Source organism: Leptosomus discolor, chromosome 20 (assembly GCF_034619465.1).
Source record: "Leptosomus discolor isolate bLepDis1 chromosome 20, bLepDis1.hap2, whole genome shotgun sequence".
Lineage (NCBI taxonomy): Eukaryota > Metazoa > Chordata > Aves > Leptosomiformes > Leptosomidae > Leptosomus > Leptosomus discolor.
Window position 1 is genome coordinate 9,911,542 of NC_141410.1, and position 27,927 is coordinate 9,939,468.

The 27,927-nt window shown below is 43.2% G+C and overlaps 1 protein-coding gene across 3 annotated transcripts; it reads right to left on the bottom strand.

Annotated features, from left to right (window-relative positions):
- On the bottom strand, positions 1 to 27,793 carry MMEL1 (membrane metalloendopeptidase like 1). Of its 3 annotated transcripts, XM_009952309.2 has the most exons (24): positions 27,385 to 27,596; positions 26,348 to 26,379; positions 25,147 to 25,155; positions 20,314 to 20,349; positions 19,343 to 19,504; positions 18,842 to 18,922; positions 17,958 to 18,053; positions 17,219 to 17,337; positions 16,465 to 16,530; positions 14,081 to 14,215; positions 13,367 to 13,456; positions 12,969 to 13,105; positions 12,400 to 12,493; positions 12,036 to 12,164; positions 11,660 to 11,758; positions 10,936 to 11,019; positions 10,551 to 10,654; positions 7,549 to 7,607; positions 5,280 to 5,399; positions 4,475 to 4,608; positions 3,829 to 3,894; positions 1,525 to 1,620; positions 511 to 587; positions 1 to 100 (listed from the first exon to the last, which is right to left on the bottom strand). In XM_009952309.2, exons 1-24 carry the CDS (start codon positions 27,594 to 27,596, stop codon positions 1 to 3), a joined length of 2,337 nt encoding a protein of 778 aa, XP_009950611.1. The 3 variants fall into 3 exon arrangements, with proteins under 3 accessions (XP_009950611.1, XP_086332225.1, XP_086332226.1); XM_086476099.1 differs by lacking the exons at positions 25,147 to 25,155; positions 26,348 to 26,379 and adding an exon at positions 27,744 to 27,793 and having other exon boundaries at positions 20,314 to 20,373; positions 27,443 to 27,606; XM_086476100.1 differs by lacking the exons at positions 25,147 to 25,155; positions 26,348 to 26,379 and having other exon boundaries at positions 13,361 to 13,456; positions 17,219 to 17,335; positions 17,950 to 18,053; positions 27,443 to 27,596.
- Positions 27,794 to 27,927: the final 134 nt, after the last annotated feature.

The window sequence follows — 27,927 nt, forward strand, 5'->3', positions numbered from 1 at the left end:
TTACCACACTCTGCATTTCTCTGCGGGGTGCATGGCTGTGCCTTTTTTACAGCGGAACGCCTCTGAGAATGCTTCAAAGTTCTGCAAAGATCCCATCACCCTAAACAAAGAGAAGGAACTTACTTAGGTGGGTACAGCGCGTGGAGGTTGTTGCTCTGGAAAACAAAGCCATGTCCAAACAGTGATTTAGAGTCTCGTAATTACAGTCTCAGAATACTTTGTGCAAGAAAAATACAGCGAATATGACTTATGAAATGCCAGAACAAGGAGAGCGGGTCTGGGTTCTGGTCCATCCTCTATAGGTGGCAAACTCCCCAGGCCAAGTAAAGGGCTGGACTCTCCAGCAGTGTCCTACAAGCTATGGGGGAAATTCTGAAAGTTAGTCTAGATCTGTCTTCTCTGCTAGAATATAGCTGCTAGCAGCGAGCCACCCTCTCCTTCCGCGCTGTATTGGTGCAATGGCTTGGACCAAGTCAGTCACCCACGAGTAGATCAGTTAGAAAAACCCACCTGTATTTCAGAGGGCTGTGAACATCGGTCTTTATGGACTGGCTAGCATATTCTGGTCTGTAGGAACCACACCAAACCTAGAGAAGGAGCGGCAATAATGCGTGGGTCAGTATCAAAGGGCATTCAGTTTGGGGACCTTCTCACTGCTTTTCAAAGCTTTTCCTAAGAGCCATCCCAATTAGTTACGATATAGCCGGAGCGCCTTTCATAGAGGAGGCAGAATAGATGCGATTATTTACTAACTAGTTTTTGTTTTATCAAGTTCCTGGATCCAGACCTGATGCTTCGGGATAGATATATTAGCTCTTGATTTCACCCACGCGTTTCCACAAACAGACGAGCTGAAGTCCGAGACTCTGAGGCACGACACGAGCGCGTTGGCCTGCTGTCAAATATTTGACCTACTGTTAAGTACTCGTTACTCCAAGAGTGTAAACATACAGGAGTTTCTCATCCAGGCTGAAGGGTGAAACTCAGCTCGGCAAACTTACTGTTTCTGCATGGAATTAAAGTGGTATAGAGGAAAATAGGTGGAAGCTGGAGCAACATCTGCCATCTCAGTCTGTATTCCTAATTCAGGGCTTGGTAGTTCCCAGGCATTCAGTTTTCTCCAGCACATGTTAAAAAATGGATGAAACCCTGTCTGTATCAAAGGCAGAAGGAGTTTTCTCATAAATGTTGGTGGAACAATATTCACGTGGAATGACAAGCTCTTGAAAGTTGTCTCCCCCCCCAAGTTGTTGCCCGACGCCTTTTCGTTGGTAGACACCCTGTTTCTCTGTATCCTCACTCCTGCGGGTTTCAGCAGTGCCCTCAGAAAAGTTACTGAAAACTCTTTCCTCTAATCACTAAACCCTCTTTTAACCCCATCTGTCTTGAGGCCCTTTGGGTGGGCACGGTCAATGGTGAATCGCTGTCCAAGTGGAGTTTGGGACTGACTTTCTCTCCAACCTTTAAGATAGCCTAATTTACCCTTTCATGCAGCACGTAGTGGCTGCATCCAAGTGTTCTTACCTGGGCAAAGTTGAGGAAGAAAAGCTGTTTGTGGGACAGATTCAGTCCAGGCAACTTTGGCTCCTTCCCTTCCCGTTCCAGCCATTTTAAGTAGGCCTAGGAATGACCACAGATGCTATTCAGAGAAGCAGCAGAATGGCCTGTTCAGGCACGATGGGTATTTTGGGGTGAGAGATTTTAGTCACCATGTCTATGAACCCAACATGTCTTTCCTTGTGTACTTTTGCAGTTTTTAATCTTTCTAACACCAACAGTACAGCTCCTTTTGTGAAGAAGCTGTCATCACAAGTGCTCTGTTGACTTTTCTAGCATAAAAAAATGAAACACAAAATGATTTGCGTTCAGCTGCTTAGGTACAGTCATCTCTTAACTGAAAACTCTTATAAAACAGGAAAAAATACCAAACTCTCACATGGAAGTGGAGTTTTAGAGTGGTAGTTACTGTTGGCCTTCACTCCAAGAAGCTCTGCGTGTTCTTTACGGAGTCACCTGGAGATCCATCCTGAATGTCTTCAGCAAGGGGGCACACACGGCTTTAGCCAAAGGTACGCCATGCCCCGACGGACCGTTCGGTTGCGCCTCAGCGGGGAAGCATGACAAAGTGTAACTGCTGGGATCCCGTTTAACACATTAAATCAGTAATGCTGCAGAGACTGAAAGCCCGTGACTGCAGTTTGGAGTCAAATCATCAGCTTTCACTGACTTTTTCTATAGGAATTTGTATCTGGAAATAAAGTGTTAAGTCTTCTCCACAGCTCTATGGTGAGGATTTTTCTCTCTTCAGGTAACTGCTCATAAAATAGCAGATAATAACCTTGCTCAATGTTAAATCCATTACCTGTTATTGTTACGCATTAATTGGCCAATTTTCTTTTTTTTTAGGAATATTGACATAATGGAGACAAGTTAATGTGTCCTCATGCTGGTTAATTTTGAACGGTCTATTACCTTATCCTCTTAGTTGCTGAGAGAGTCCCAAAGCACACAAAACATAAAAGGTAGAGCTGAGGCACCCCAGAACATCAGAGGATTCTGGATGCAGGCAGTTTAGGTCATACCACGCTACTCTTCCACATTTGTAACGGCTTTTAGAAACAAGTACATCTTCATTTAATGAAGTAATTCATTTTAATGGTATCCCTCAGAGTCAGAATTGTCAGTTTAGATTTCTCAAAATTCAGGATGTTCTTCTATAAACACCCTTAACTGTATTCTAAACACCAGAGACAGAAAGTTTTACCATGACATCTGTTAGGATTATTCATAGAAAAGAACATTCCATGCTCACTCCGGAGCTCCACGTGGAAAGAGCCTTTGTGCTGATAACTACGGTGTTCCTACTCCTAACAGTGGTTTGTAAACCTGGAGGATTAAAGATACTGGACTCCCCTGAGTCTGGAAGGTGGCTTCCCCTGGTAGAGCAGGAGAAAAAAGGTGACCTGCAGTAGTGTCTGTAACGGGTAAAGCCCCACTGCACGAGCGCGTTGTTCTACCGCAGCACGGAGGCAGCGCTCTGCAGCGCCAGCTGCGTTTCCCTTGTTTTGAGCATCACTGACCGGTTGAAGCTACCTTTTACCTTGGGAAGACGCAGGCAGTTCTGAGACCACCAGTCCTTGCATTTTTATTCTGCGTGGCAAAGAGCAGCAGGGTAGGAGGGACTTCTTGGTGCTATTTTCCCAAAGCTTATAAAACACATAAAGAAAGCAACCAAGGGAGCTGGGCTTTGAGAGACAGCTATTTCGGTAGATATGACCTGCAGCCCTCTCGGGAAAGAGACGGTATTTCCATCTATTCTTTCCATGTCCTACCTGACGTGTCACTTCTGAGATCAAAGATGAAAAGCGTGAGGGAAATAAACTTGGGAAAAGCAGTTGCCCGGCTCCACAGCGTCACCAACCTGTGCTGCCACGAAATCAGCGCTCTGTTGCCACGTGACGAGCTGTTTCAAGCTGTAGCTGCCATTTTCAGAATTAGGGGCTTTACAAAATGGTGTTTTACCTTTTTCCCAGCTAATACAGCACCCATTTATGAACGTTGCCCCTGTTTACCCGAGACAGAAGTAGGCAGCATCGAGCCCTGCAGCACGCCCAAGTACAGCTAGGGGAGCCGGGCGGTCTTCTCCTGGGTGCAGTCCTACCCTGTGATTGGATCTATTGGGACATAAGCGTCTAGATAGGTAACTGAGGCTTTACGGGTTTTAATATGGTAATAACCCGTTAATTGTCAATTTTTTAATGACAGAACAGGTAATCCCCTTGCTGAATCCCAGGGGTAAAGTTAACTCACAGCATATTTGAAAGTTACCTTATAGGCCTGTCGGACTCCTCCATTATCTGCAATATTTTCTCCTAATGTGCTTATTCCACTGACCTTAAAAGAATAATCATTCATTTACTCTCTAGTCAGTAACATTAGCAACCCTAAGAACCACAAGCTGAAGCACAGTCATACATCACAGACAGACAGTCATGGCTGGAGAGGAAGCAGTGACTTTGTGCTAGGGCAAAGAAAGGAGAGAATGAGAATAAAAAATTAACAGGCTAAAAGCTGTATAATAGAATAGAGAGAATATATCCAATTATGCCATGAACAGAATATGGGCTGCCAGGCAGAACATTCGCTAGCGGGACTGGCAAAATACAGTAGCAAACACCAGACTCTCCCCCTGCCCCCCTGCCTTGCGAAAAACACCTCATTGCTGGCTCTGGCAGCAGAAGCGCGCGCGGGCCCAGCTCGCCATTAACCCAGCTGCACACACGTATTGCTGGCTATTTTCTAGGCTGCACTGGTGTCCCCAGTTTACAAGAAACAACCCTTGCATCTTCTTTCCAGACCAATTAGCCTGTAGTATGTGGGGGTTTATGCTTATCGTCTGTCGAGATTCTCCATTTACATTCATTATTTTCCCGCATTAAAAACCAGCGGTGTGGAAATGGTTGGTTTTACTCACATTTTGTCCTCCAGCGAGCTCCCACGTGTAGTTCCCATACTGATAAACCATGCAACGAGACTGCTCCTTGAAGTGCATCGCTGAGAAATTGCTCCACCAGTCAAACAGATTTCCGTCTTTATCAAAATTCCTACCTGTAAGAAAATCCAAGAAAAAAGGAAAGTTTTGAGTTAGAGCACATTCTTCCAGTGCAGTACCTGTTTCTTTTTACTGTTAGAGCTGCACGTCCTCCCCTCTTTCCTCCTTTGATTTAGGTGGTTTGTGCTACAGAGATTTAGCAGAAGTGTCTTTGGCACAGTCGATCCTGCCTTGGCACGAGGGAACGGACAAGATCAATTGCGGCCCTTTCATCTCTACTCTCTGTTATTCCCTGATTCCCCGTTCAGTCAGCAGCCCTGACTTCAGCTGGAGCACTGAGGCCTAGTTTTATTTCAAACTGGATTAAGCAGACAACATGTAACAAAACTTCCCGCCACCTCTGGAGCTTCTAAGGTGCTTGTTCTGCGTGTCCGTGTGGCAGAACTGAGGTTCCCGGGGTGTTAATTACTCTGCCACAGCGGGAGAAAGCTGGAACTGCCCTTGTGGCGTTGGTGTTCTCAGCTCTCTGGCTAGAGCATGGTTTTTCTTCCCTACAGAGCTGATTGCTGAGGCTGTAATCGTGCGCTTGTACGGCTCCCAGACAGCGACCCAGCGGGTATGTGGCTGTGTGCGCGCGGTGCTTCGGTCACAGCAGCGGGGAGCTGCCACCCCTTCCAGTGTAATGAGCCCGACCGACAGAACAGTATTTTCTCGGTTATCTTCTCACCGTTGTCATCAAACCCATGAGTAATTTCATGCCCAATAACCATCCCGATCCCTCCAAAGTTCAGGGCTTGTGGTTGGTGTTTGCTGAAGAAGGGGGGCTGTAGAATCCCAGCAGGAAAAACTGCGAAGAGGGGAAGAGAGAGGGAGATACTGTAAGGTAGCTTCATTTTTGCAGCCTTTGCAGACAGGCTGTTTGCTTGGTTTAAGGATCAGGAGGGAACATGAAATATAAAATGATCAGAAACAGCATCATGCCTCCTCATGTGAAATTGTTTCTCTCTTGATAAAGGGAAAATGACAAGTTAGGAAAGGTTTAACTTGGCACATCTGCAACTACAACAGCTCCTTGTTTGAGAACCAAGCGTCCTTTACACTTCAACTTCAGCCTAATTTGGTCCATAATGTATGCTGCAGCAAGTCAAGAACAAGATGTTTAGTAAGTGTCTTTTGGAGATAGGTACAGTTTGTGTTTAGAGCCCTTTTATAGGGGAACTAATGGATATTTTATTGCTTTATTTTTGTGAAAGAAAGGTTAGCAACCATACGCTGATTACCAGCAATACTCGGTGTGTTAAACATGCGCAGTAGTAATTCCTCCAGCCCACCAAGTGCACTTGGAGGGGGGAGTAGGAACTAGTCTATCCTTCAGTCTACTGGCAAAAACCTTATGTAGAATCAATAGGATTTAGTCTCCATTCCATCTGCGTACGATGAAAAGCATATACGCTTCTAGAGGAATTCAGACTGCAAGCAATCAATTCTAACGAGATACTTTCTAAGAAGTGAGCTATTGAAATTATATAGCAATATTTCATTTCAAAGGTTTCAAAAACCTTTTTGACTATATAGAAGGTTTTATCCACACAATTTTGAGGAGAAATATGTAAGACGGACTGCAGTAAGACAGAAGCAGGAAACTGAAAGTAGCGTGTAAAATGATTTTCCTCAAACTAGAGAAGGGAAGAAACGGGATTTAAGTGACATCTACGCTATTGTGGGTAGCTGTGCTTGGACTTTTGGCTTGCACCTTCATCTTCAAGTTGCTTAAACCACTTCCATGTTACTGGTCAGAGCAAAGCTGTACAGTCTTCTTTAAGACCCAAGCTCCCTGCCTGGAAAGCTGCCTCACAGCTGACCAGGATCAGCATAAAACCACTGTGGATAAATAGGGAGCCTGAGCTCAACTACAGGTGCAGCTCCACGGTGGTGGGTGCTGGTAAGCTGAGGGAGTGCCCTGTGGGGGCTGAGGGACTGGTCGCTGCTTCGCCTGTGCTATGGAGGTAGGTGGAAGCTACACAAATGGAAACCAGTTCTTTTTGAGGAGACTAGAAGGCTTAACTATGAGCTCTTTGGATGGTTTTCTTAGCAGTTATCTAAGTTTTCCGTTGTGACTGTGGATTGGTTGTGGTTGTTTTCTAGAAGTTTCTGGCCTTTGCCCTGTCAGCAGGATACAGTTGCTGTCTGGCCTAAAAAAGGCATGGATTTTTTTTTTTTCCTCTTACGGTATTTAGCACTACTTGGATCCTGGCAGTCTGGGGATTTCACCAAGCATTACTTGGTGGAAATTATTTGGTTCCTCTCCTGTTTGGGGTGCTCAGAATTCAGCAAAGACTCTACAGCATCTGCAGGCTTAACCTGCACCAGCTCAGATCAGGGAATGTGGGGAGCCAGACGGGTTCACTACATGTCTTAAGTCTGAAGATCTTCTCTGCTAAGAACAAGACCAGCCTAGAAACTCTGCAAAAACTCCCAGCTCTGATGTTCTGTAAGCAAAGGCAGGTTTCTTTACTTTGCTATGCCTCATACTGATGAGAGGTGCAGGGGGGTGTGTGCATATATGTATATAATGAGGTGTGTATATATAGATATATTTATATATACACCATCTGTACAGAGAGCAAACTGAAGAGGTGCCCATATGTTTATCAGGAAGGTGGAAGCACGAGTACAAACAGCCCAGAGCACGCTGTGAGCAGGCTCTGGTCTCTGAAGCTGGCACTCACGTAGTAGCAGTTACTGTCTCAGGCTTTCAAACATAAGGCTGTTCCAACTGCAGTATATAAACGATGGCTGCCAAGTGGGGGGGCAGGGGGGGAAGCTGAATATTCGTCAACGAAGCAACTGCTTGAAAAGAACAGCCTGTCTACCTTGCCCAGAACTTCCATAAGGGCACAGGCACGTTGGCCTCTGGATAGCAGCCCTGCACCCTTGTGGTGCAAAAAATGATTCCATTAGTTCCATGCAGGTGTTTGAGACTGTTGTGAACCTACCTATCTGGTTCCGATTGGGGGAGTAGAATGCATTGACCACTGCCGCTCCAATTATCCATCTAAAAATAAGTGTTGCACACACAGTTAGTCGTGATATGTTTAAAGACATTCTTTGTATTGAATTATTATCGTTAAAAGATGCAGGCTGCATATAGGGAAGGGATTGAGGAAAGGAAGCAGGGTGCCACTGAAGACAGCTGTAAAGAAATACTAATACCAGGAAATAACGGGTGTCTCATTTATGGGCACCTTTCATCCAAAACAAGGCCAAGTTAAAGTGAGAAATGCTTTTGCTCTTGAATGTTGAACAGCCCCATTGGGGTGGAATGTGGTGACTGTTTGCCAGCTCATCTTAATCCTATCTGAGCTTGAGAAGAAACAGTTTACACTCAAAAGACAATTAACACTTAGAGGATGTTTTGAGCAGCAGAAGGCAGTTACTCAAATTGGAAGTTTAAGACCAAACTTGCCAGTTGAAAAATTACTTATGACTGTGACTGTTCAGTTTTAAATGTCTGCATTTGGAGTCTGATGTTTCATAGGTAATGGGTGTTAACGTTGAGAAGTAACTCTTAAGTAGGCTACTTCTGGAAACTTTCTCCAATACCTTGATAACTTTTATTCTTTGTATTCTTTCTCCTCCCTTTCTCTTCTACCTCTGACATAAGCCTCTAGCCAGCCTGCTCTAATGAGCCATGCAGTAACAGTCCGAAGCCATGAACTCACACAAGTATTCAGCAGCATCACCCAACATGCTCTTCTGCCCTCTTGTCCCTACAGTATCTCGTGATGCCCTAGGGGCTGTATCTGCTGTTGTTTTGACATAACTTGTGAGCTGCTGTGGAATGGAATCCAATCTCCTGCTGAAGAAATACAGCCCGTGTCTGTGTCTGTCTTTGAAAAGTTGGTTATTCTGGACTAACAGAATAGAGAGGACCGCTCCTCACAGCCTGGGGACAGCAGTAAGTGGCGGAAGCGAGCCGTGCCGGTTGCTGCCACTAACCTGCGTGTAACACGTGCATAAAGAGGGGGCAGGAGTCTGTTCCTGAATTCAAAGGCAAACTTGAGAATTTTTCAAAACATTTTTGCTCTGAAGGCCACTCTGTGGTGAAAACACATTCTTGGTCCAGAAGCTTCTCCTCTGCTCGCCTGACATGTATCTGCCCAGGTAGCTTGTAACAACTAACACACCTCCCCCCCCCCTCAAAGTAGGCTATGATTATGAACAATGGCTAATTTTCTTAATTGCAATAATTGGCTAATAATATCAGCAATATTAGCTATATACTCTCCTTCAGTTTAATTAAACACTGATCTGGAGTGATAAATGGTTTTGTCTCCTTGGGGAAACCCTTCAAGCTGCTGGAGAGACATCACTAGAACGATGTAGTTAATTACATGGAAAAAGTGCAAATTACTGGTATTTCATATATCATCAAACTACCAGGCAAAGGAGGCCTAACTTATGAATCCATGAAAAAGTTCCCACAATTGTGCTTTTAAACCACACCTAGAGTGAGCAGAGGTATTGGGAATTTTGGCTAAAGGGCGGCCATCTGCCCCTGTAGACAGACTGTAAAATGCAGCAGTGATCTGCAGTTTGTGGATTAAGAACACTGATGCTGAGCAAGAATTTTTGCTCTGAAGAGCACCACGATTGCTTCCTCACTTCTTGAGGAACTGGGGGGAAAAATGCTCTGTTACTTAGCTGACTGATCAGAAAACTCCCTTGGTGAATTACTCATCAGTAATTCACTGGAGGTTTCCGAGTGTCTGTGTTGTGTGCTCACAGTTTGAGTTAAAACCACCTCCCAGGAAGAGGGATAGAAAAAATGAATAGGCTTTGCAACAATAAATTTACTAATGCTTCCCTTTGGAGAGTTTTTGTTTGCTGGCTTACTAATAACTCTGGTTTATGTTTTGTGAGGAGGTGTTTGCAATTCTTACTGGAATCTACTTTCCTTTGTCTTGAGACATTCTCTTCCAGCATCACAGAGGCTGGAAACCTACTAGTGAACATCACATCAAGTTGGCATTAACTTCCTCACTGCTGCCTTCCGTTACAGCGTATCTGTCACTGATGCTGTCAGGACAGATGCCAGGTAGCTGTGCTGGAGGTGTCCAGCTCAGGAAGTTACTGGACTATTAGAAGTTCAGATTGGCTAGCTCATAGCTCTGGAAATCAGGTCATATTCCAAGGTGTTTGTTGCTGAACATGCAAGCCCGGGCTTCTGGGAGGTAGCCATGTCATGGACTTGGCAGGACCTCAACCGCACTTGAAGGACTAGAGGGGTCATCCTGTAGAAACGCTTCTTACTGGTTACTGATGCCAACTGCTCACCTTGGAGCTGTTGGCAACAATTTGTGAGCGTGCCACTTCTATTTGGTTGGTTTAGGCAAATCGTCAGCTAGTGCTAGTCTGAGTGGAGAACCGTGAGGTAACAGCTGGGGCACTGCAGGCTGAGACCCGAGACTTACTCGGGATGCCTTCATGGAGTCAAAGAAGGGATCGCGAGGCAGCCAAACCTGCACCTATGACAGGAGGTTCCTGAAAAACACACTTATACTTCACTAGGAGCAGTGCGAAGTAATCGGCTGGAAATGGCCATAAATTAGATCTGGTGCTCAACTTCCCCGAGATCGGGCATATTTCCACAGAATTCTAGGCAGAATATTTAAGCTTTTTGTTCCCTGAATATCAGTTTTTGGAAGTTCCATGATAATGTTTCTTTCATTTCCTCCTTGCCAAGTTGTCAGAAAGATCTGTCACTGCTTTCATGTTAAGTAGCTTCAGTGCAGTACCTGCACGTGAAGCAGCTTGATGATGGATTAGACTCCAAGAGAACTGGATGAATTCCTACCACAAGAGGCAATGAACTACTGGTTTAATTCCAGGAAATAGCTTGTAAGATGGCAGACATAAGCATTCTCTGCTCTCCACAGCGTATGACTTAAGACAACCATAATTCAGAGTGTCTGTACCGTGCAGTCTGGATACTTACATATCTTGGTCAACTCTCTCCCGAAGTTTTTTCAAGCTCTTTTGGGCCCCAGCTCTCAGGTTTTCCAGAATGTTTTCAAAGTAATTGTGTTCGCTGAAGTTTAACTAAAGAGACAGATATCCAAGTATATTAGCAAGCTGTGTGGAAGGAGGAATTCCTTGTACCACTGAATGTATCTTCTAAAAAAACGTTTTGATTGCAAGGTATCACTTAGTAGTTAGCTCTTTGCATACATTTATTTATTGAAGTGTTCAACACAATCAATTTTGCATGCTGTCCTGTCACTTGGAAATGAGGTGCACAGGTATAAGTATTCCAAGCTGCAAGAAAATAAGTGTAGGCTTTTATATCGAGGTATTTATTGAGGTATGCACAGTGTACTTACATTGGCGTATTCCTGATCTAGTTTTTCATTCTGGTCTTCCAAAATATAATCTGGGTAGCCAATTTGTTCTTTAATTGCCATTGCCTAGAAGAAAAGTGTGGTGATTCCTCTTAATTGTGGCTTTTGTTGGTGTGGTGGTGGTTTTTTTTAAAGTTTTTATACATATGATAGTTCAAATTCGTTATTGCTATTGTCCACCTGTTTGTGAGAAACTGGATACAAGTATTTAAAGACCTCGTTGAAATGCCCCTTACTGCCCAGCGAGATTTCTTTTTTTTTTAAATATGGAACATACAGTCTTCCTCTCACTCCTGCTGCCCAGCCACTATGGTAGACTTGCAGACCCTACAGCACTATCTGACAGGGATTGGGCTTAACCCTCATTTAGTGGTGCTTTTCTCTCCTTGCTGTTGGAACAATGAAATGTTTGAAAAGTGTTTCTTTGGGGGATTGCATTCTATTCAGTTGTCATTCTAGTTGATGCATTTGATGCCATCTTCTCTCCTCATTTAAAACACGGTTCACAAAACTCATTAAAGGAAATAAAAAAAGGTATGTGAGCTAACAAAGGATTAAAAAGAAAGGGATAATGTAACAGGACAACTGATAACAGGATAGTGAGCAACCAAGTTTTTTCCTCATTTGCAGAGGAACTGGGAATAGCAATGCCACATTTCAACTGATTTCATGTTCCTGATGGAACTGAAGTTCCTTGTTCTCTCACCTTTTCACGAGCTTTCTCTTTAGATGCCTCGTCCATCCACTGTAACTCATCTAAAGTCTCGATGAACACTTCACGAATCTTATCTATTAGATCTCGGACCTAAAAGACAGGCAGTAAGAAATGAATAATTTGACCACTGTTTTTCCCAGGCACAGCTAAGGAGGGGTGAAGAGCCTCCTACTGAAAGATGATGTCCCCAAACTCTATGTTCTAAGACATGGTACTCAGCATTTAAAAGAGCATCACAAATGACTTATGCCCTTCTGACCCTTGGTCGATTGATATCTTTAACAGAAAAAGCTGGTTGGGAGATCAGACAGGAACGGGCACTGCCAACACTGTGGATGTACAGTAGTATGAAGGGTAAACTACATACCATCCTCTTGCTCTCACCGGCAAATGTCTCCCTGACATACATTGCCCCTACTGCGTTCTCCATGTTGTTGTTGACATAACTCACGCACTCCCTCCAGCGGGCTTCTTCCAGCGTTGTCCCATAAAGCGCCTGCAAGACAAACCACCACAGGATTCATTCTGCCTGCACATCTCTTTTCTAAATCATTACCTGAAGAGCAGGTTAACCTAAGACAAAGGCTTCCATTGTTGTGATTGCTGTTCTTAGATTAGTTTGGGGATTACACAACATAATGTCATTGTGTTGACAAGGACTTGATTTGGTGACTGTGGGACACTCCTCCAAGTGCTGTGCTCTGCAGCCCCTTTAGGAAGAGAGGAGATACCTTCCTGTAGCTGGCCCGAGCATCCTTGAAACGCCGACTCAAGCTGCTGACTCGGTCAATCACCAGTCGCCAAATGAGGTAGTTCTGGATGGTGCTGTGTGGGAAAGCAAAGCTGAGTTTAATCCCCTGTAAAAAGCAACACTAGAGCAGACAGTCGGAGGGGGATCTTAGTGGAGATAAGAAAGCAAACGACTGCTGCCAGTCATCAGGTTCCTAGCAACTACAGGTGACTCATCTTACTTAACAGGCTGGCTAGTTGTAGAGGCATTCAGACTGAGGACTGTACTGCCATGTCTGTTCAGGGACTAATTTTTTCTTCTTAGAGATAACAAGAGCTAAGCTTGTAATGTATCTTTTTCTTCTCCTTTAGCCTTTTCTAAGCAGGTGAGACACTTAGTACCACAGTACTTTGGGATCCTAGGACCTTAGAAGACATTACTTGTACTTTACAATGAAGTGGTGTCACTTTTCTCAGAGAAGCTCTAGCAGGACTAGCAAACAGGCCCAGTAATTTGCATTTGCACAACACTTCTGGGACTCTTGTCTTGGATATTCTCCAGTTTCCTCACCTTGCTGAGTATTTGGAGATAATTGCTTTCAGCTCTTGCAGATAGGGCACGCCATATACCACAACCTCTTCTTCTGGGTCAACCTGAACACTTACTGAAGACATAATGCCTTGGATGAAGAAGGTCCAGTTAAATTCCTGGGCAGACAAAAAGACGCATAGCAATGCCAGGTGTTAAAGTGCCTTAGTAACTGTCTGGACTTTCTACAGTCTATGGGATTGAATGCAGTTGTGTTGTTCAGTAGCAAAAGTCTTTTTAAGAGACTCTGAAGACAAAATTAAGAATGGGAATGATTTTATACCTCTTTGTTGCATCACTGATAAATTCACAAAGCCAATTCCAATTGGCACAGTCATAAGAGGAGACTGAAAGTATTTGACTGCTCATTAAACACTTACATTCAATGCAAACTTTTCCTGTAGCTCTTTTAAGGTCATTTTGTTGTACAACAAGGTTACATCATGCCTTTCTTCTGCTGGGGTAGTTGCCTGAAGACATTCACAAGGTTATTACTAGAATCAACTGACAAGTGCCAATGGCTGAAATGGCATGCATGCATGTGCACATACACACTCACATAATATGCAAACAAATCAGTTTATTTTAGAAAAGAAAGCTCATTTGATGGTGTCCAGTGCTGCTTTCTAAATTTCAGTACAGGAACATGGGTGTGTCGTGTGTGTCCCCCCCCCCCAGTTCAATAATGTTTCAGTAACACGTTGAGCCGAGCAGTTCCCTCTGTCCTCTTTAGAAAGGAAGACTAAGCTCTTGGAGATTGTTAGGGTGCTGTAGACTTCACAGGATGCAAAGGAGCTAGCCCTGGTGGTGTTACAGTGTATGTTTAGCAGAAGATAATTATCCTGTTTTAGGAGGCTTCCAAAAATAAATATGGCTAGGACTAGAGCAGAAACAGTAGCAGTGCACACAGTAAACATAACTATATGCACAGAGGCTTGATCTCGGGGCTAGTCACGGCAGAAGTCGCCTTCCCCCTACTTTCTTCTAAGCCATGAGTTTTCTGATGTGTTAAACTGCTGCACAGGACAGAAAGAGGCTCTCTCCCTCACTCCTTGCCCCCAACGTCCTGAGAAGTTCTCCATTTCTGTACTCACATTTGCAATCTCTGTTTCAAGCTCCATAACCTTTACCATTTCCTCTTGGACAAAGGAATCATCTTTAGACATGTTCTTGTCTTCCCGGATCATTTTGGCAATGGTGATCATGAACTGCAGGTAAGCTTCTCTCACCTGCATGCAAGGAACAGGACGTGTGTAGCATTGTCTATCACTTCTCATGCAGCAAATCATTCTTTTCATTATTTTAGCTTTACAGTGTGCTGTGAAAAAGTTGGGCCTGGGGCCACAGCCTCTGCCCTTGTCTCCAATGCAACCCTCCCCACTCCACTTTCTCATCCTTTGTTTTTTTTCCTCCCCTACTATAAGATACTGCTGCAATACCTGGGACCTCAGTTCATCCTGGAATACCTTACAGGAGTTGCCAGTCTCAAAATACATAGTGAAAGCAACGCTTTCTGTTTCCCTGTGCAACCCAACTCTGGCGTTCTGAGTTAAATTACTGCTTGAGCAAAGAGAAAGCTCTGTGCTTCGAGTCACACTATGGGAACAGTGATCCCTACGAGCCAGGAGACCAGGGTAAACATGGAAGGTTTAAGTTCTCTGAAAGTAATACCATAAATCTTCTAAACTCCATTTTCACTGCCTGAGAGAAAAGCTGTCTCAGATAGTTCCTGGTGATACCTTTGCTTTCTTTCTAATAGGAGGGTATGGCTGTGGTTTATGCCTCAGAATGGACCTTGAAAAGCTCTGTGGCTGCTGAGGCAGTATGGATCTCTGATACAGGAAAGCTTAATACCACCTACTCTTGCATACTTTTCTTCCTCCCTAGACCTCGGAAACCAGATAAATACAGTAACTGTTGTGAAATTGAGTCTGGGCACTTACATGATGATGATGATGATTTGTGTTTTTTTTAGGCTGAATGCTGAGGCCTTAATCAGGCCAGACTCCCACAGGCCTCAGTAGGAGTCTTGCCAAAAGATGCTGGACTAAGCACAGGGGGAGTTTGGGTCATCAGAGTTTGGTTCATTGTCTGTGGGAAGTGAGCTGTTAAATAGCAAATAAATAGGGGTTGTGTCGCCTCCTTTTTCATTAAGATTAAAAACACAGCCTTAGTCCTTCTTCTTTATAGCTTCAAATTAAAGCTCTATTAAGCAGTACTGTTTTCTTTTGCTAATTTAGGATTATCTATGCACTGTACCTGATTTTCTACCTCCTACAAGTCAATCTAAGTCTGACTTTCATGCAATGGTGCATAAACAGCCCTCTCTTTCTACTGCAACTGCCACTGTAGAAGTGAAACTTGCAGAACAGAATCCTAGTTGTAGCAGCTATCTGCAGCTCCCAGCACAACTACGTGGAGATGGTTTCCACACCTTTATGACCAGCCAGCTTCTGTTAATCTGTCTCATGATACAAAACCATCTCATAAAAACTTCACAGAACTGTATTTTAGACTACATTATACATGAGAATATAGTCAAAGACATTGAAGTGAGAAGAAAACTGGTCTCACTGATGTTTTCATCTGCCTTTACAACCACTAGACAAAAGAGTCTAAAATGCTGATTGTTGTCTCTCTGTATTCCCTTCCATTCGTGTTAGGAAAATTAGTTTGATGTTAGGCTGCAAATCCTCTTTGTTAGTGTGACATAATTGAGGAAAATAAAATGTACTAAAGCAGTAGTTTCATCTTGGAAACGGATAAATTATCTGGCCGTGTTTGCAGCAGCCTTCTGTGTATTTACAGAAACCCTCACACTTGCTCTGAGCATTGGCACAGAGAAGCAGATAGAAAATAATCTTGATGTAATTTTTGGGAAAGGGGGGAGTAAGTGGCAGCAGACTCTTAATAGCAGAGTATCTTCCATTAATATAGCTTTTGCTGCTCCATGCAAAACACTTTTTATTTTAACCTGAATAAACATGTGAAAAATTCTGAATATTCTGGTGTTCAACAATGTATTTTGGGGTATTGTGCATTCAAATACGATCCAGTATGACAATTCTTCTCCCATATCTATAATCCACCTTTGCAGTACCTTGTAAAACAGTAGCCAGAACCAGTGGCTTTAGAAGACAGAAATAAATCCACAATAAACTGCACTGGAAACGTGAACCAATCCTTCACAATTAGACTGTATCAAGCTATAAATCAAATGATTTTCCCATAACCTTTTTATCTGTATGAACTGGCCACTTCTGGGGAGGCTTGATATTTATACAGTTGTTCAGTCCTTTTGTAAAGTTTTACAAAAATTTGGCATAATTAGGAAAACAAATGTAGCCTTGAATGTCATGGTCTAATTCTGATTGTTACATAACATGAAGATTCATGTATTTGAGTTTTCCGAAACACAGGGATAAGTAACAAAGTTAGTTTGGTAGCAAATAGTAAATAAACCTTGAGGAATACTTACTCTCTGATAGTTGCCCCCATTAAAGTAGTAATCCCTGGATGGCATTCCTAAACTTGGCTGGTCAATCTGAAGGAAACCATACATTTCTCTAGTTAGTGATGAACAGGACCTGGTGTTGTCCAAGGGTATCCTTGAAAGGCAACGCAAAATGCTGCACGTTCCACCCCGTCAGTGTTGGAACGACACTAGCACACTCTTACTGAACACTCAAAGACCTTTAGCTTTCTAGGAAGTGGGGTGAGATGGAAGGTACAACTTTTTGTCTCTGGATCACTAGATGAGGACAGGATGGATACTTAGTGTGGGGTATTGAGCAAAATCTTTCAGTAACCATTGAGATCTAAGAATAAATTTAAGCAACTTATGCTCTAACTTGAGGGCTAGACTTCATGCATAAGCACACATGAGCAAACTCTGAATTATTATTTACATGTTTAAAAATACATCTTCCTGCTACATATTAAACCTCACCATCATTTTGCAAGTCACAAGAATCTACAACCCTTAAATACTGTAAATTGGCAAAGGTCCATTGGTTTTTATTTCTTTAACTGAAACAAAAGTTATGCTGCCATAAAATGTTTCCCAATACGACTTTGAGACAGATCTGCCACTTGGGGTACAGAACTGTTGCATGCACTTTGCCAGTGTTGTGCATACCTGCTGACTTACGGAAAGCTAAGCTGTATGCAGTGTAAATAACTATCCATGATGATTCTGGTGTATAAATAATTCCCTGCAATGTTTTTCTTACATAAATGATGTGTCTGCTGGAATCCTGGTCATCGTTCCATACAAACATGTCGATGAGGACACGTTTGTTAAATCTGGAGTTCATTATGGAAAGTTTTTCTTCCATGCTCCAATCTGGCTCTGGGAGATAAAAGGGAAAACATACATATTGATAAATGACGTCTCAGGACCGATTAAGTTGTATAGTTTGCAAGCTTATTGCTGAAATTGTTTAGAACCAGACTGGACAGCGTGTGAGAATACTTGTACAGGACGTTCCTATAGTGGCTAGAAATTTAGACTGTTCTTACTGGCCTTATCTGTCTCAGTGATATAAAGTAATTAGTAAATGATTTTTATATATATATATACATACGTGTATGCAATTGCCTATGCATAGTATAAATCACCATGACCTTGCCCAGTTAAGCAGTTATGCTCCAAACCCTAATTAATATGCAAGCATTAGAACACAGCTGTACCGGTTATACTGCTTTTGTTTTCATTATTTGTGTTGGTTCCTTACGTTTCCTAACTGTCTTAACGTACACTCACTGTTCATGAATGAGATCTTAAAATACGGGTATTAAATTTATACTACCTTATTTATACAGTTCACTGTGTGTTAAATATGTATGATACTCTGACGTTTGTTTATGAAGAAAAAGTTAAAACAGAGGATCTAAGTCAATGACAGCAGTCTCCTTCGTGCAGTCAATAATTCTGCCTTAACACAACCGAACTTTCAGGCACGGCGTTACCTTTGGTCTTATTCCAGTCTGCAGAAGCGACTGGCCAATCTCCAACCATCGTTAAGGCCTCTAGCAGAGGCAATGAATCTCGTTGCTCTATAAGACCTGAGAGGAGAAACAAATACTATATTGTTTTCATAGGAAAAAAAAATGAAGACAAATAGGTAATGGGTGCAATCTTTTTAGCAGGGCCTGCTGCGATAGGATGAGGAGTAATGGTTTGAAACGAAAATAGGGCAGATTTAAGCTAGATAGGAAGACATTTTTTACAACAAGGGTGGTGAAACACTGGCACAGGCTGCCCAGAGAGGTGGTAGAAGCTCCGTCCCTGGAAACATTCAGGGTCAGGTTGGACGGGGCTCTGAGCGACCTGATGTGGCTAAAGATGTCCCTGCCCACTGCAGGGGGGTTGGACTAGGTGGCCTTTAGAGGTCCCTTCAACTCAAACTATTCTATGATTCTGTGTAATGGGCCGAATAGTTTGAATCTGAAACTGAATTTGCCAGAGCAGGTAATAAGAGAGATCCTGAAGTCATCAGTCTCCCTACATTAGTCTTCAGAAAAGCAATAAAAATACTTCTGCAGACTTCAGTGCTGATCTTGACTGAATCTGCTCGGAAAGGATGAAATGGGACATGCTTTTGCATTCAGAAGGGAGGGCTCTGCGTTGGTACCAGAGGCAGGCAACCAACATCAATCCTTTCTGCATCCCAGAAGGTGTATGTTAAGCTTTAATGATGTATGAAGGCATCTTCATTCGTCTGAAGATCAGCCTTCCAGGCAAGGCCATGCAGACTAGATAGACACTGACTGGACTTTTGCTTGAAAGTGCATTGGTACTTCAGTACATCTGGTATTGAACAAGAGAATCACTGGAACAAGAAGAGACTCACTCTCATTCATGCATGACTTGTAAAGTATTTTAGCTTTCTGAAATGCTTCTCTGTCCCCTTGATCTGAAGTCTCCAGCACACCTGGGGAAGGAACCGTTGCAGTGAGAGTTTTGTCCTGGAAAGCTTTGATCTTTTCATAGAAATCACTGAGAATTCAGGGCTATGATAAATACTTCTTATTGTAGACTTCAATTACTGTGAAACTGGAGTGCTCTTTAAAGGGGCTATTAATGGAAAAAGTGTCAGGAAGAAGGACATGCATACAGCTTGTCCTGCTCCTTTTGAAGTCAGTACCAAATCACCCATGGCTGATTTTTAGTGGGAACAGGATGTTACCCCCAAATGGGTGTAGTAAGAGATGGAAAGATTAAAGGACTGCAGAAAAAAAAAAGTCACAATCAACACTTCCCTGGAAGTTTATTTCTCTTTGTAATGTGCAGTAAATAATATCTGAAACTAAACACAAGTGCATAACCAAGGACAGAGTAGCCTGATTCCTACCTTTCAGGATGATCTCCAGCTCATCTCTCAGGATGTCAAAAATGCTGTATCTGGAGCTAGTTTCTGGGATAACATGCCGGTTCAGCCAGCCCCCACAGGCATACTGGTAGAAATCCTTGCAAGGGTCAGCTGTTGGGTCCATATTCTGAATTATTCTAGCAGCTAGGTATCAAAATGGGAGAGTTGAATTCCACAGACTGCCCAGTGATCTCTGGGACTACCAAAGACTGTCAAGAGGGCAGCCTTGCTTGGCAAGAAGGCACGTTGCTCATACTGCTTACAGCGGGTATGACTCAAAGGATCCTGTTTTCTGCCGAAATGCCCAGAAGCACCTGACAGCAGACATCTGCACTGCACCCCTACTGCTCTGCAGAGGGAGCCTCTGCAAGGCACAACAGTCCTCCCAGGCATGAGCACGCTGCCCAGGGCCCTACCCGGGGCCTGAGCTTGGGTACCTGCCTGTGAAGCTGGTGTTTCCAGGGGGCAACTGGGAACACCCGTGCTGGAGTCTTACCTCTCTGGAGGTGTACGGCCTCCACAGGTGAACAACGCCCTGTGTAGGATGCATTCCCTTCTGAGGGAAAATTTGGTCTAAAGGGGATCCTGATTATAATTCATAGACACAGACTTGCATTGGTCAAGCCACATCCTCGTGGCTCGGGCCAGAGCCAGAGAACTGTTGCCCACAGTGGTAACTTTCCTGTACTGCTTCCTCACGGATGACGCTCCGGATGACAAAGTATACAACGGAGGAGTAAGGATAGGGTTTCTCGCCCGGTGTTTACACACAGACCTGTATCTGAGGACAGCTGTACTTGCTGCCTTTGACAGTATTAGCAATGTGTATCCAGCCCGAGGGGAAATGTCAGTCCTTTTCTTCAGTCTTAAAGCCTGAACTATTTTTTTATTCCACTACTAAGAACATGTAAAACATGACCTCTGCAATAATCATTCGTAGTAACACTCATTACCTGCTGTAACACATCCAGGCGTGGTACATATGTTGCCTGAATTGGTGCCATAGTGAGTGCCTGCGGGGAGAGGAAGAAGAAAGCAGACAGAATTAGTTGGTTTGGAAAGAAATTGGACCAATGTCCCTCGCCAGCAGAACCACCCTCAGCGGCACCTCTGTTTAGCTTTAGAGCAAGGGAGTGAATATCAGCATCAGTGAAAGATATGAAATGACAACTGTGAAGAAATCTCTTAACTGCAGACTTATTAGGAAAATTTATTGGACAAAGTATTATAACATTCTTGGCAGCAAGTTTTAATGAGTAAGACCAGGGTTTTTTTACCTGCTAACTGCCACCGCAGTCTTCCTGACACACACTAAAGTATGAGATTCCTTTCCAGACAACCTACTATGATGCTTTGAGCATCTGAGCTCTCTTGCGATCTTCAAAGTCACCATGACTGAGAGGTTTAAACAGGGGGCAAAAAGCCCATAGCTGGATTACTGCTTTCACACTGTTTTGAGCTGCAAAGATCAAATCTAGAAAAAGAGATTACTTTTACTTCTCTAAGTGTGTGTGCATTGCGTGGGAAGGAGACTACGTTCCATTCTGCATTCTGCCTTTCAGCTGAGCCTGGAAAAGTCAGTGAAGTCCTGTACCACAGTACTCCAAGTCCAGTACAAACTGTGCTGAGAGCTACTGGGTGTGCTAGTATCAGCTGTTTCAGTTGTGGCATGAGCTCTCCTCTCTAGTAAAACATGAATTTTGTTCCATTAAGACCTCGGCTCAGTCCTGTTCTCTCCTCAGTAGCCTGAAAGCAATCAAACTTAGGAACTCTGGGGACCTTCATGACTTGCTGGTTTCAGCCCATGGAGAAGGAGTGATGTGACAAGGAATTTGAGCGAGCACAGGCAATGAAACCTTAGCAGAAGCATTTTCCTGTGGCTTCAGAAATGGAAGAATGATGTGTGCCTCTGCATGGGGAAATGGGTCTGTCTGCTCACTCCAGCAGAAGCTGGAAAGTGTTACTCTTGGCTATTAATTTTCTATTTTTGACCACTTAGTCTTGGTTTGTGCAATTCTTCCAGTGAAGAAGATCCACAAAAAGCTTATGCACCAGTGGTGAGCAGAAACTGGAACTGCAACGGTCCCTAGCTCTTACTGCTTGCTGCTCTGCGCTAAATGTACTGCCAGGAGGTTGATGGCAGTGACTGCGGAGGGTCTTGATGTGAATTCACAGCTGTAAGTTCTGCTGCAGACTTACAGTGATGCCTTTTTACATGAACACGTAGTTTTTTATGCCGAGTACTAAAGTGAATGTGTCTGTGAGGCTGGTCATGTCACACTCTTGTGTGCTGTTCACCACAGAATGGGAATGGGAGGTATCTAAGCACCCAGCCTGATGAGTGGCCTAATTTTGATGTTTTAGTTTCCAATTTGTGAAACTGGACTAGCTTAGGATCTACTTATGTTAAACAGACAACTGCATGGTTCCACACTGGAAACCAAACCTGATACCCTTGCTTTCCAAAAGGATCAGCCATGGTTTTAAACTTCTTTTTTTTTGATCCTTACACTAGGATGTTTGCAAAGAAGAGTTACTAAAAAAAGTCTTTCCAATGAAATAAGTGTTTTACATGACAGCAAACAAGATTACAGTAATTCAGATAGAAATAAAACAGTAGGGAAGAAAAGAGGGCTTTGAAGTTCATCAGTGGAGGCAACATAAAAAGTCCCCACTGTGACTGGGAATGCAACATCCAGGGCTCAGCGGAGCGCCGTCGTGCTGTGTGGCAGCACATCTGCATTAGCGTGACTCCGTGCCTTATGATAGCTTAGTGTCTAGCAATCTGAACGTGGGATGAGCAAAATACTTGTAACAATGTGAAGTTTCACATAGAGGGGTTTAGGTTTCAGGGGGTTTTTTTTGTACTGGATGGAGCTAAGCCCAATTTTTGGAGTTTCCTAAATGCTCCAATAATTAAAAAAAAACCCAAAACGACAAACCAACCAACAAAACCCACGCCAACAAACCCTAAAAGCCCAGGCTATTTCCAAGAAAAACCTTCACGGGAAAAGAAACCAGTACTTCAAAGGCATATGGAAATTTTCCATAAAGCAGAATAGCAATGGGCAAGGTGGGAAAGACCTAACTATACAAGTATGCTGTATTTCTCTTGTCCCTTCTCAGGGACCAGGCAGGACTCAGATGAAGTTGTTTGTTTTTGTTTTTTTTTTAATCAAAGCTTCTCAATTTAATATCACCTGACAATGTCTAACCTCAGTTTCTGGAATTGCTTTCAATGAGATTCTCACTCCCCACATTCAAAAAGCCCTTGTGATTGTGAAAATGTAATTGAGCTGTATAAGCAGGGAAGCCAAATCTGTTTGGGAACCTTGGTTGCACACTCAGGGCTCTGAAACTCTGCCACAAAACCAGATAATTAGAAATGGCTGGTGAGGGGCTCTCAGTTTACTTCTAAAAGTGGCTCCTTTGTTTTTTCTATCAATTATCTATTTTATGCCTCAGTACCATTCCTGACAAAGAACCAAGCCAACCTGCCTCTGTACGAGATAGGACTGACACTGCCCTGTTTTACTTAACAATATATTTGTTGTGTCTTTGCTCACTTGACTGAGGCTCTGTCTACTGCACTTCTTGAGCTTCAAATAACTAGAAACAAAAGTGAAATGCACCTTCTGAAGTCTCAGGTAGAGTACTCTATGCACTTCATTGTCTCAAACTACTTTGCTACTAACAACTGCCCACGTTTTCAGTATAAATACAGCTATTTCTCTACATATTTAGTTTTTGTCCCTGGTTAAGTGTTGCTGATGGGTTGAGCTACAACGACCTAGAGACTCCTGCAAGTACAGATGTGGGAGGGACAACTCGGTTGATGTTCTACAAAGCCTAAAAGTTGAAACAAACCAAATGTGTAGCAGGCTCTAGATGGATGTGATGGGAAATTTCTGAACATAAAATCAAGTGGGACATGGGCTCATGTTTGACAGTAATGTAAGGCATGAAGATAGTGATCTGCAGCAGGGGAGACTGTCACAGTTGTACAGCTCTAAATCCCATGTTCCCCCTGCTGCGTAGACAGTTCTTCTTAAAATAAAAGTTGCTTTTCACAGCCTTACTGAAGTTCCCTTTTTGGACGACAAAAGCAAGGCAAATCATTCTGTACAGTCCCCGAAGCACACAGGTTGTGTTTTGTGTTTTCCCACTGTGCGTTCTGAGGACCGCAGATGGCTGGGGATGGCACGCGCTGAAACGATTAGACCCACGGTTGTCACCAGGCAGTCAAGCGTGAGCTTTACCTTTCAGCACCTTAGCTGCTTCGCACGCAGCTCTCATCCGCAGAAGTGCTGTCAGCACTGCAGGCTGCCTTTGTTGCTGTTCTAACAGCAAATTGTTTGCAACAAATAATGGAATTGCCCAATTTAGCTTTTCTTCCTCTGAGAGGGCTGTCCATACCAGATGTCAGTGTCTTCAAATGGAGTAAACACAAGTGTTTGGTTTTATTCCACCTTTCTTATGATTTCTTACCTATAGTCTATCTATAAGCATGGCTGAGACAGAATTTCATGTGAGAATCAGTAAACTGAGTATTTGCCCACTTTTGGAGCCCCGTGTGGCCTGTCACTCTGCATTCACGCTTTACACTCATGCAGCTCCCTCTGACCACAGCTGAGTCTTGCCACCCAAATGTCATTTCATCACGGCTTTTGCGTTAGCTGTCGCTTCTTTAAATTCTTCGTCTCCTTTGAACAGATGCCTCACTAACCAACGTTCACAAAGTCAAAGAAGGACAAGGCATCAGTCTGGGGGACAAGCCAGATCTCAGGCACAAGCTTTCCAGCCAGCGACCTGGTTAGATCTTGCCCCTAGTCAGCAGGTTCTGGTGAGTCTATGATTCAAGTGCCCATGAATCCCATTCACAGCATAGGAAACGCAGGAGCATAACATGGCACTTTGAAATCTACTCCCAGGACAAGGTGGTGCTTAGTCCGAGTGTTGTGTTTCTCTTTGTTTGTTTGTAGCCTGCCTAACAGGATAGCACAGGGCTGCAGAAGCAAGCCCTCTAGCTAACAGCCTCTAGAATAGGTGCCAAGAGTGACAACCTGTGGGGCTGCAGACACGCTCACACACACAATATAAAACTGTTAATCTTACTTCTGAGAAACCCTACAAACTTGGAAGCCAAAAAATTGAATAAAATATCAATTAAACTCATAAACAATTAAACTCATAAACAATATCAATTAAACTCATAAACTCATCAATTAAACTCATAAACTTTGAGCGGTCAGGATCAGCAATCAGGTGGGAATGGAAGTTGTCTGTAACTAAGTTTTCTGGAGAAGTCGCTGACTGTGACTCAATGTGCCAGCTGTAAGTAGTGCTGAAATGTTCTTCAGACTGTAACCTTTCCATCAAGTGTTGAGGTTTGGAGTTTAGTAAATATTTGTAGAACGTAGCTGAGAAAGAGCTGTGAAAAGGCTGCAAAGATCTCTGCGTGGGTGTGATGGAAAGATTGAGAGCATGGTGTATCCTGACTCAAAACCAACTGACTTCAGTTCTGTCTGCTTCCCTTTCTATAATCACCCAAATATTACTCTCCTATTACTTACTGTATTTTGCTTTAGCTTATTTAGACAATGTTTTATGAGTATGAAAACTTCTTTGGATGTCAAAAATCCCCAAACTGCTTCCAGAACTATATAACTGCATTGCTGTGAGAGCTCCAGTGGTTTTGTTGTCTGGGTATATAGATAAAAATCAGTCACTATTAACATGTATTACAGGCATTATTGCTATAACCAGAGGCCTGTTTCATGCACCACAAAGCTCTTCTGCAAGCTATATACAAGCAGAACAAAAACATACTCCCTGAATCACAAAGCCTGTATGTACAATCATATATATATATATATATATATAAAAAAAGAGAATGTACAGCAGGACAGGTAACCCTTTTAATTTTTCATTAACTAAATAGAACTGTCTTTAGAAGCCTCTCTGGGCAGCGCTATTCTGATAAAAGATGTACAAAGATGAAGTGGTGAACCTGAATCTCCTCTGAGTAAACAACCCAGCATCCCATAACACTTCCAAATTAACATTTGAGTGAAACTAGAAGGAACAGAATCTCAAGGATTCTTAGTTCTATCACAAGAATGCTGCTCAGCTACTTTTTTTTCTGTTGCTGTGTAGGATTTATATTCATACAGCTTTGAGTAATATGCACTTTTCACTCGGTAAGTCTAAGAGAGACTTCAGCCTTTTGACTGAGCGTTGGGTATGGGCCTAGATGTAACAGCAACACAGACCCAAGCAGAGTATTTGGACAAAACTTTCCAAGACAGAAGCTGTTCCTGTTCTGCAGGAACGTGCACTGAAGAGCTCTTGCTTTCCCAGTTTTAGGCCCAAACAGTGCACGTAGGCATTCACCTAAAAGATGGTGCAGACTAAAGTTCCTGCTGCTCAATTCCGACCTGTGAATTACCTAAAGCTTGTGGCCGCTCTGGGGTGCGACCACATCTTGGTGTCTCCTGGGGCAGTAGTTCCACTGCGTACGCTCCAGTGTAAACAGGGAGGCAGAAACTGGCCCGTGCTGAAACCCCCCTTTAAGGCCTGCGAGAACAGCCGGGAGGAGCTGCTGTGCAGGACCAGCAGCGTATCAGCTCTGCAATCACCTTGCACTCACAGTTTGCTCAGGAATGTCTGAATCCGGGAAACATTTCCAATGGAAATTTAAGTGCTGATATGAGCCTGTAAAACATTTATATTTCAGAACTGCTTACTCACAGAGAGGCTTTCCATCAAAGAAATGCAATAGCTGGCACTTGCTTTACATGCACAGACTCCGCCCATGGATTTGGATGAGACTCCCAACATTTGGGCAAATATTACTAATACCTGAATTCTGATTTGCCTGAACCCAAGGAGCAAGATGCAGAGCAGACTTCTCGAATCCTTTATGCATGCAAGCAACACAGTTCTGCATAGCTCAATATTTTGATACAGAAACTTCTACCCTAGGACCTAGCTCTGGGGAATTTCTTTCCTTCCGTCTCCTGAGCTAATAGAATAAATATAAGCAACTTTCTGATGAGTGTTATGAATGCCAAATACTGGGAGAGTACATCTAACACTGGAACAGATGCTGGTAACGTTCAATTGCTGGTAGCAAAAGGAGTAAACAACAAAAAGGCTTTTCTCATTAATTATTACTCAGAATTGTGCAGTGTTTTACTTACAAGTGCTGAAGGAAGCAGTTCACTGCAGGCAGGGGCTGCAGAGACAATGTAAGGAGAAAGCAATGCCTCGCTTCAGTTTTGCTATTCGTACTTTTTAGTTTAGTTTTATTCTCTAGTGTTCTAGCAAAGCTCTGACTCCAAGACACATTAATGGAAATGACAAACGTGAGGCAGGTGCTGCCACCAATCCTGTTGATGGCTTCACAGAATTTTTAAATAGGACTTTGCATTTGGTGTGCTAATGGAGAAACTTAGTTTTGAGAGTAAGCGTGCTCTGCAGTTAATATATTTAGGCAAAGCACCTCAAAGTAATATGCCTCGTTGTCACGTTCCTGGCAAGATCTTTGCATGAAAGTCACTGAACCAAATCTCACCTAGAGACCAAATTGCCTGATGTAATATTTAAAAAGTCTCCCTTTCCTCAGCAGCACACTGACCGTTTTTAAAAAAAGCTTTCACATTGTAATAAGCAATCTCCCCTTTAGATCTGCTAAACAGCTCTTGCTTTATAACTCCAGGCAATAATGAATCTTGCCTCAGGCTTCTATAAAATAAGGAAATGTCAAGCCTTACACACAGACACACACCTTCCCCTCTGAAACAGTGCAACAATCTTTTACCTTTGCCAAAACAATGCTGAATTCAATAAAGAGCATAGAATTGATTAAAACCATAGACCCTTACATCACATAATTTTAAAAATGAAGTAAAATCCAACACAATCGTCTCTCTGCATAAGCTTGGAACACAGCAGAGATAGCCAAGTCCCTCACAGAGGTGACCTCACTGTCTCCCTGTATTTTTGTTTTCATTTAGCTCTGCAAAAAGACTTGTAGGTTGTTTGCAAAGGGAAGAGGAGAATTATTGACAGGTTCCTTACCTCTGCTGCTGGCATACAGGATCACCAGGGTGACCACTGCACAAGTCATGAGGAGCAGCAAGACAGCCAGACCGATTGCCACAAAGCTCCAGGATTTCTTCCCAGATTTTGTTGATTTTTCCACAATATCCATTTGGCTTTCCGATTTCCCCATTATTGTAACTCTACATTGAGAAGAGGAGGGTAAGAAAGAATTAACAGCACAGCTAAGTCAATAGAGGGATAAATACATGACAATTCAGGGTGAAAAAGGAAGCAGAATAAAAGCAATAATAGGTAAAGAAAACTTCCAAATGATTACATGTATTTGTCCATTTGATTGTCCACAGATTTGCCAACCTCATTCTCCATCTCCTGTGCCTACCAGATTGTCTGCACTCAGGGCGTGCTGCTGGGGGGGCTGTTCTGGGCTGCACTACCCGAGGCTCTCAGAGATGCAGTGTCGTAACTTCACGAGCCTGCTTTGGGAAGTATGGAAAAGTCTC

Bases quoted from the DNA above. Each gene is read 5' to 3' on its own strand.
- MMEL1 (XM_009952309.2), bottom strand. From the start codon at position 27,596: ATGGGGAAATCGGAAAGCCAAATGGATATTGTGGAAAAATCAACAAAA. The intron at 19,505-20,313 runs GTAATGAGTGTT...TTTGATACCTAG, and splicing joins GCCTGGATGTGTTACAGCAG to CTGCTAGAATAATTCAGAAT. The intron at 101-510 runs GTGGGTTTTTCT...CTCTTTGTTTAG, and splicing joins CACAGCCCTCTGAAATACAG to GGTGATGGGATCTTTGCAGA.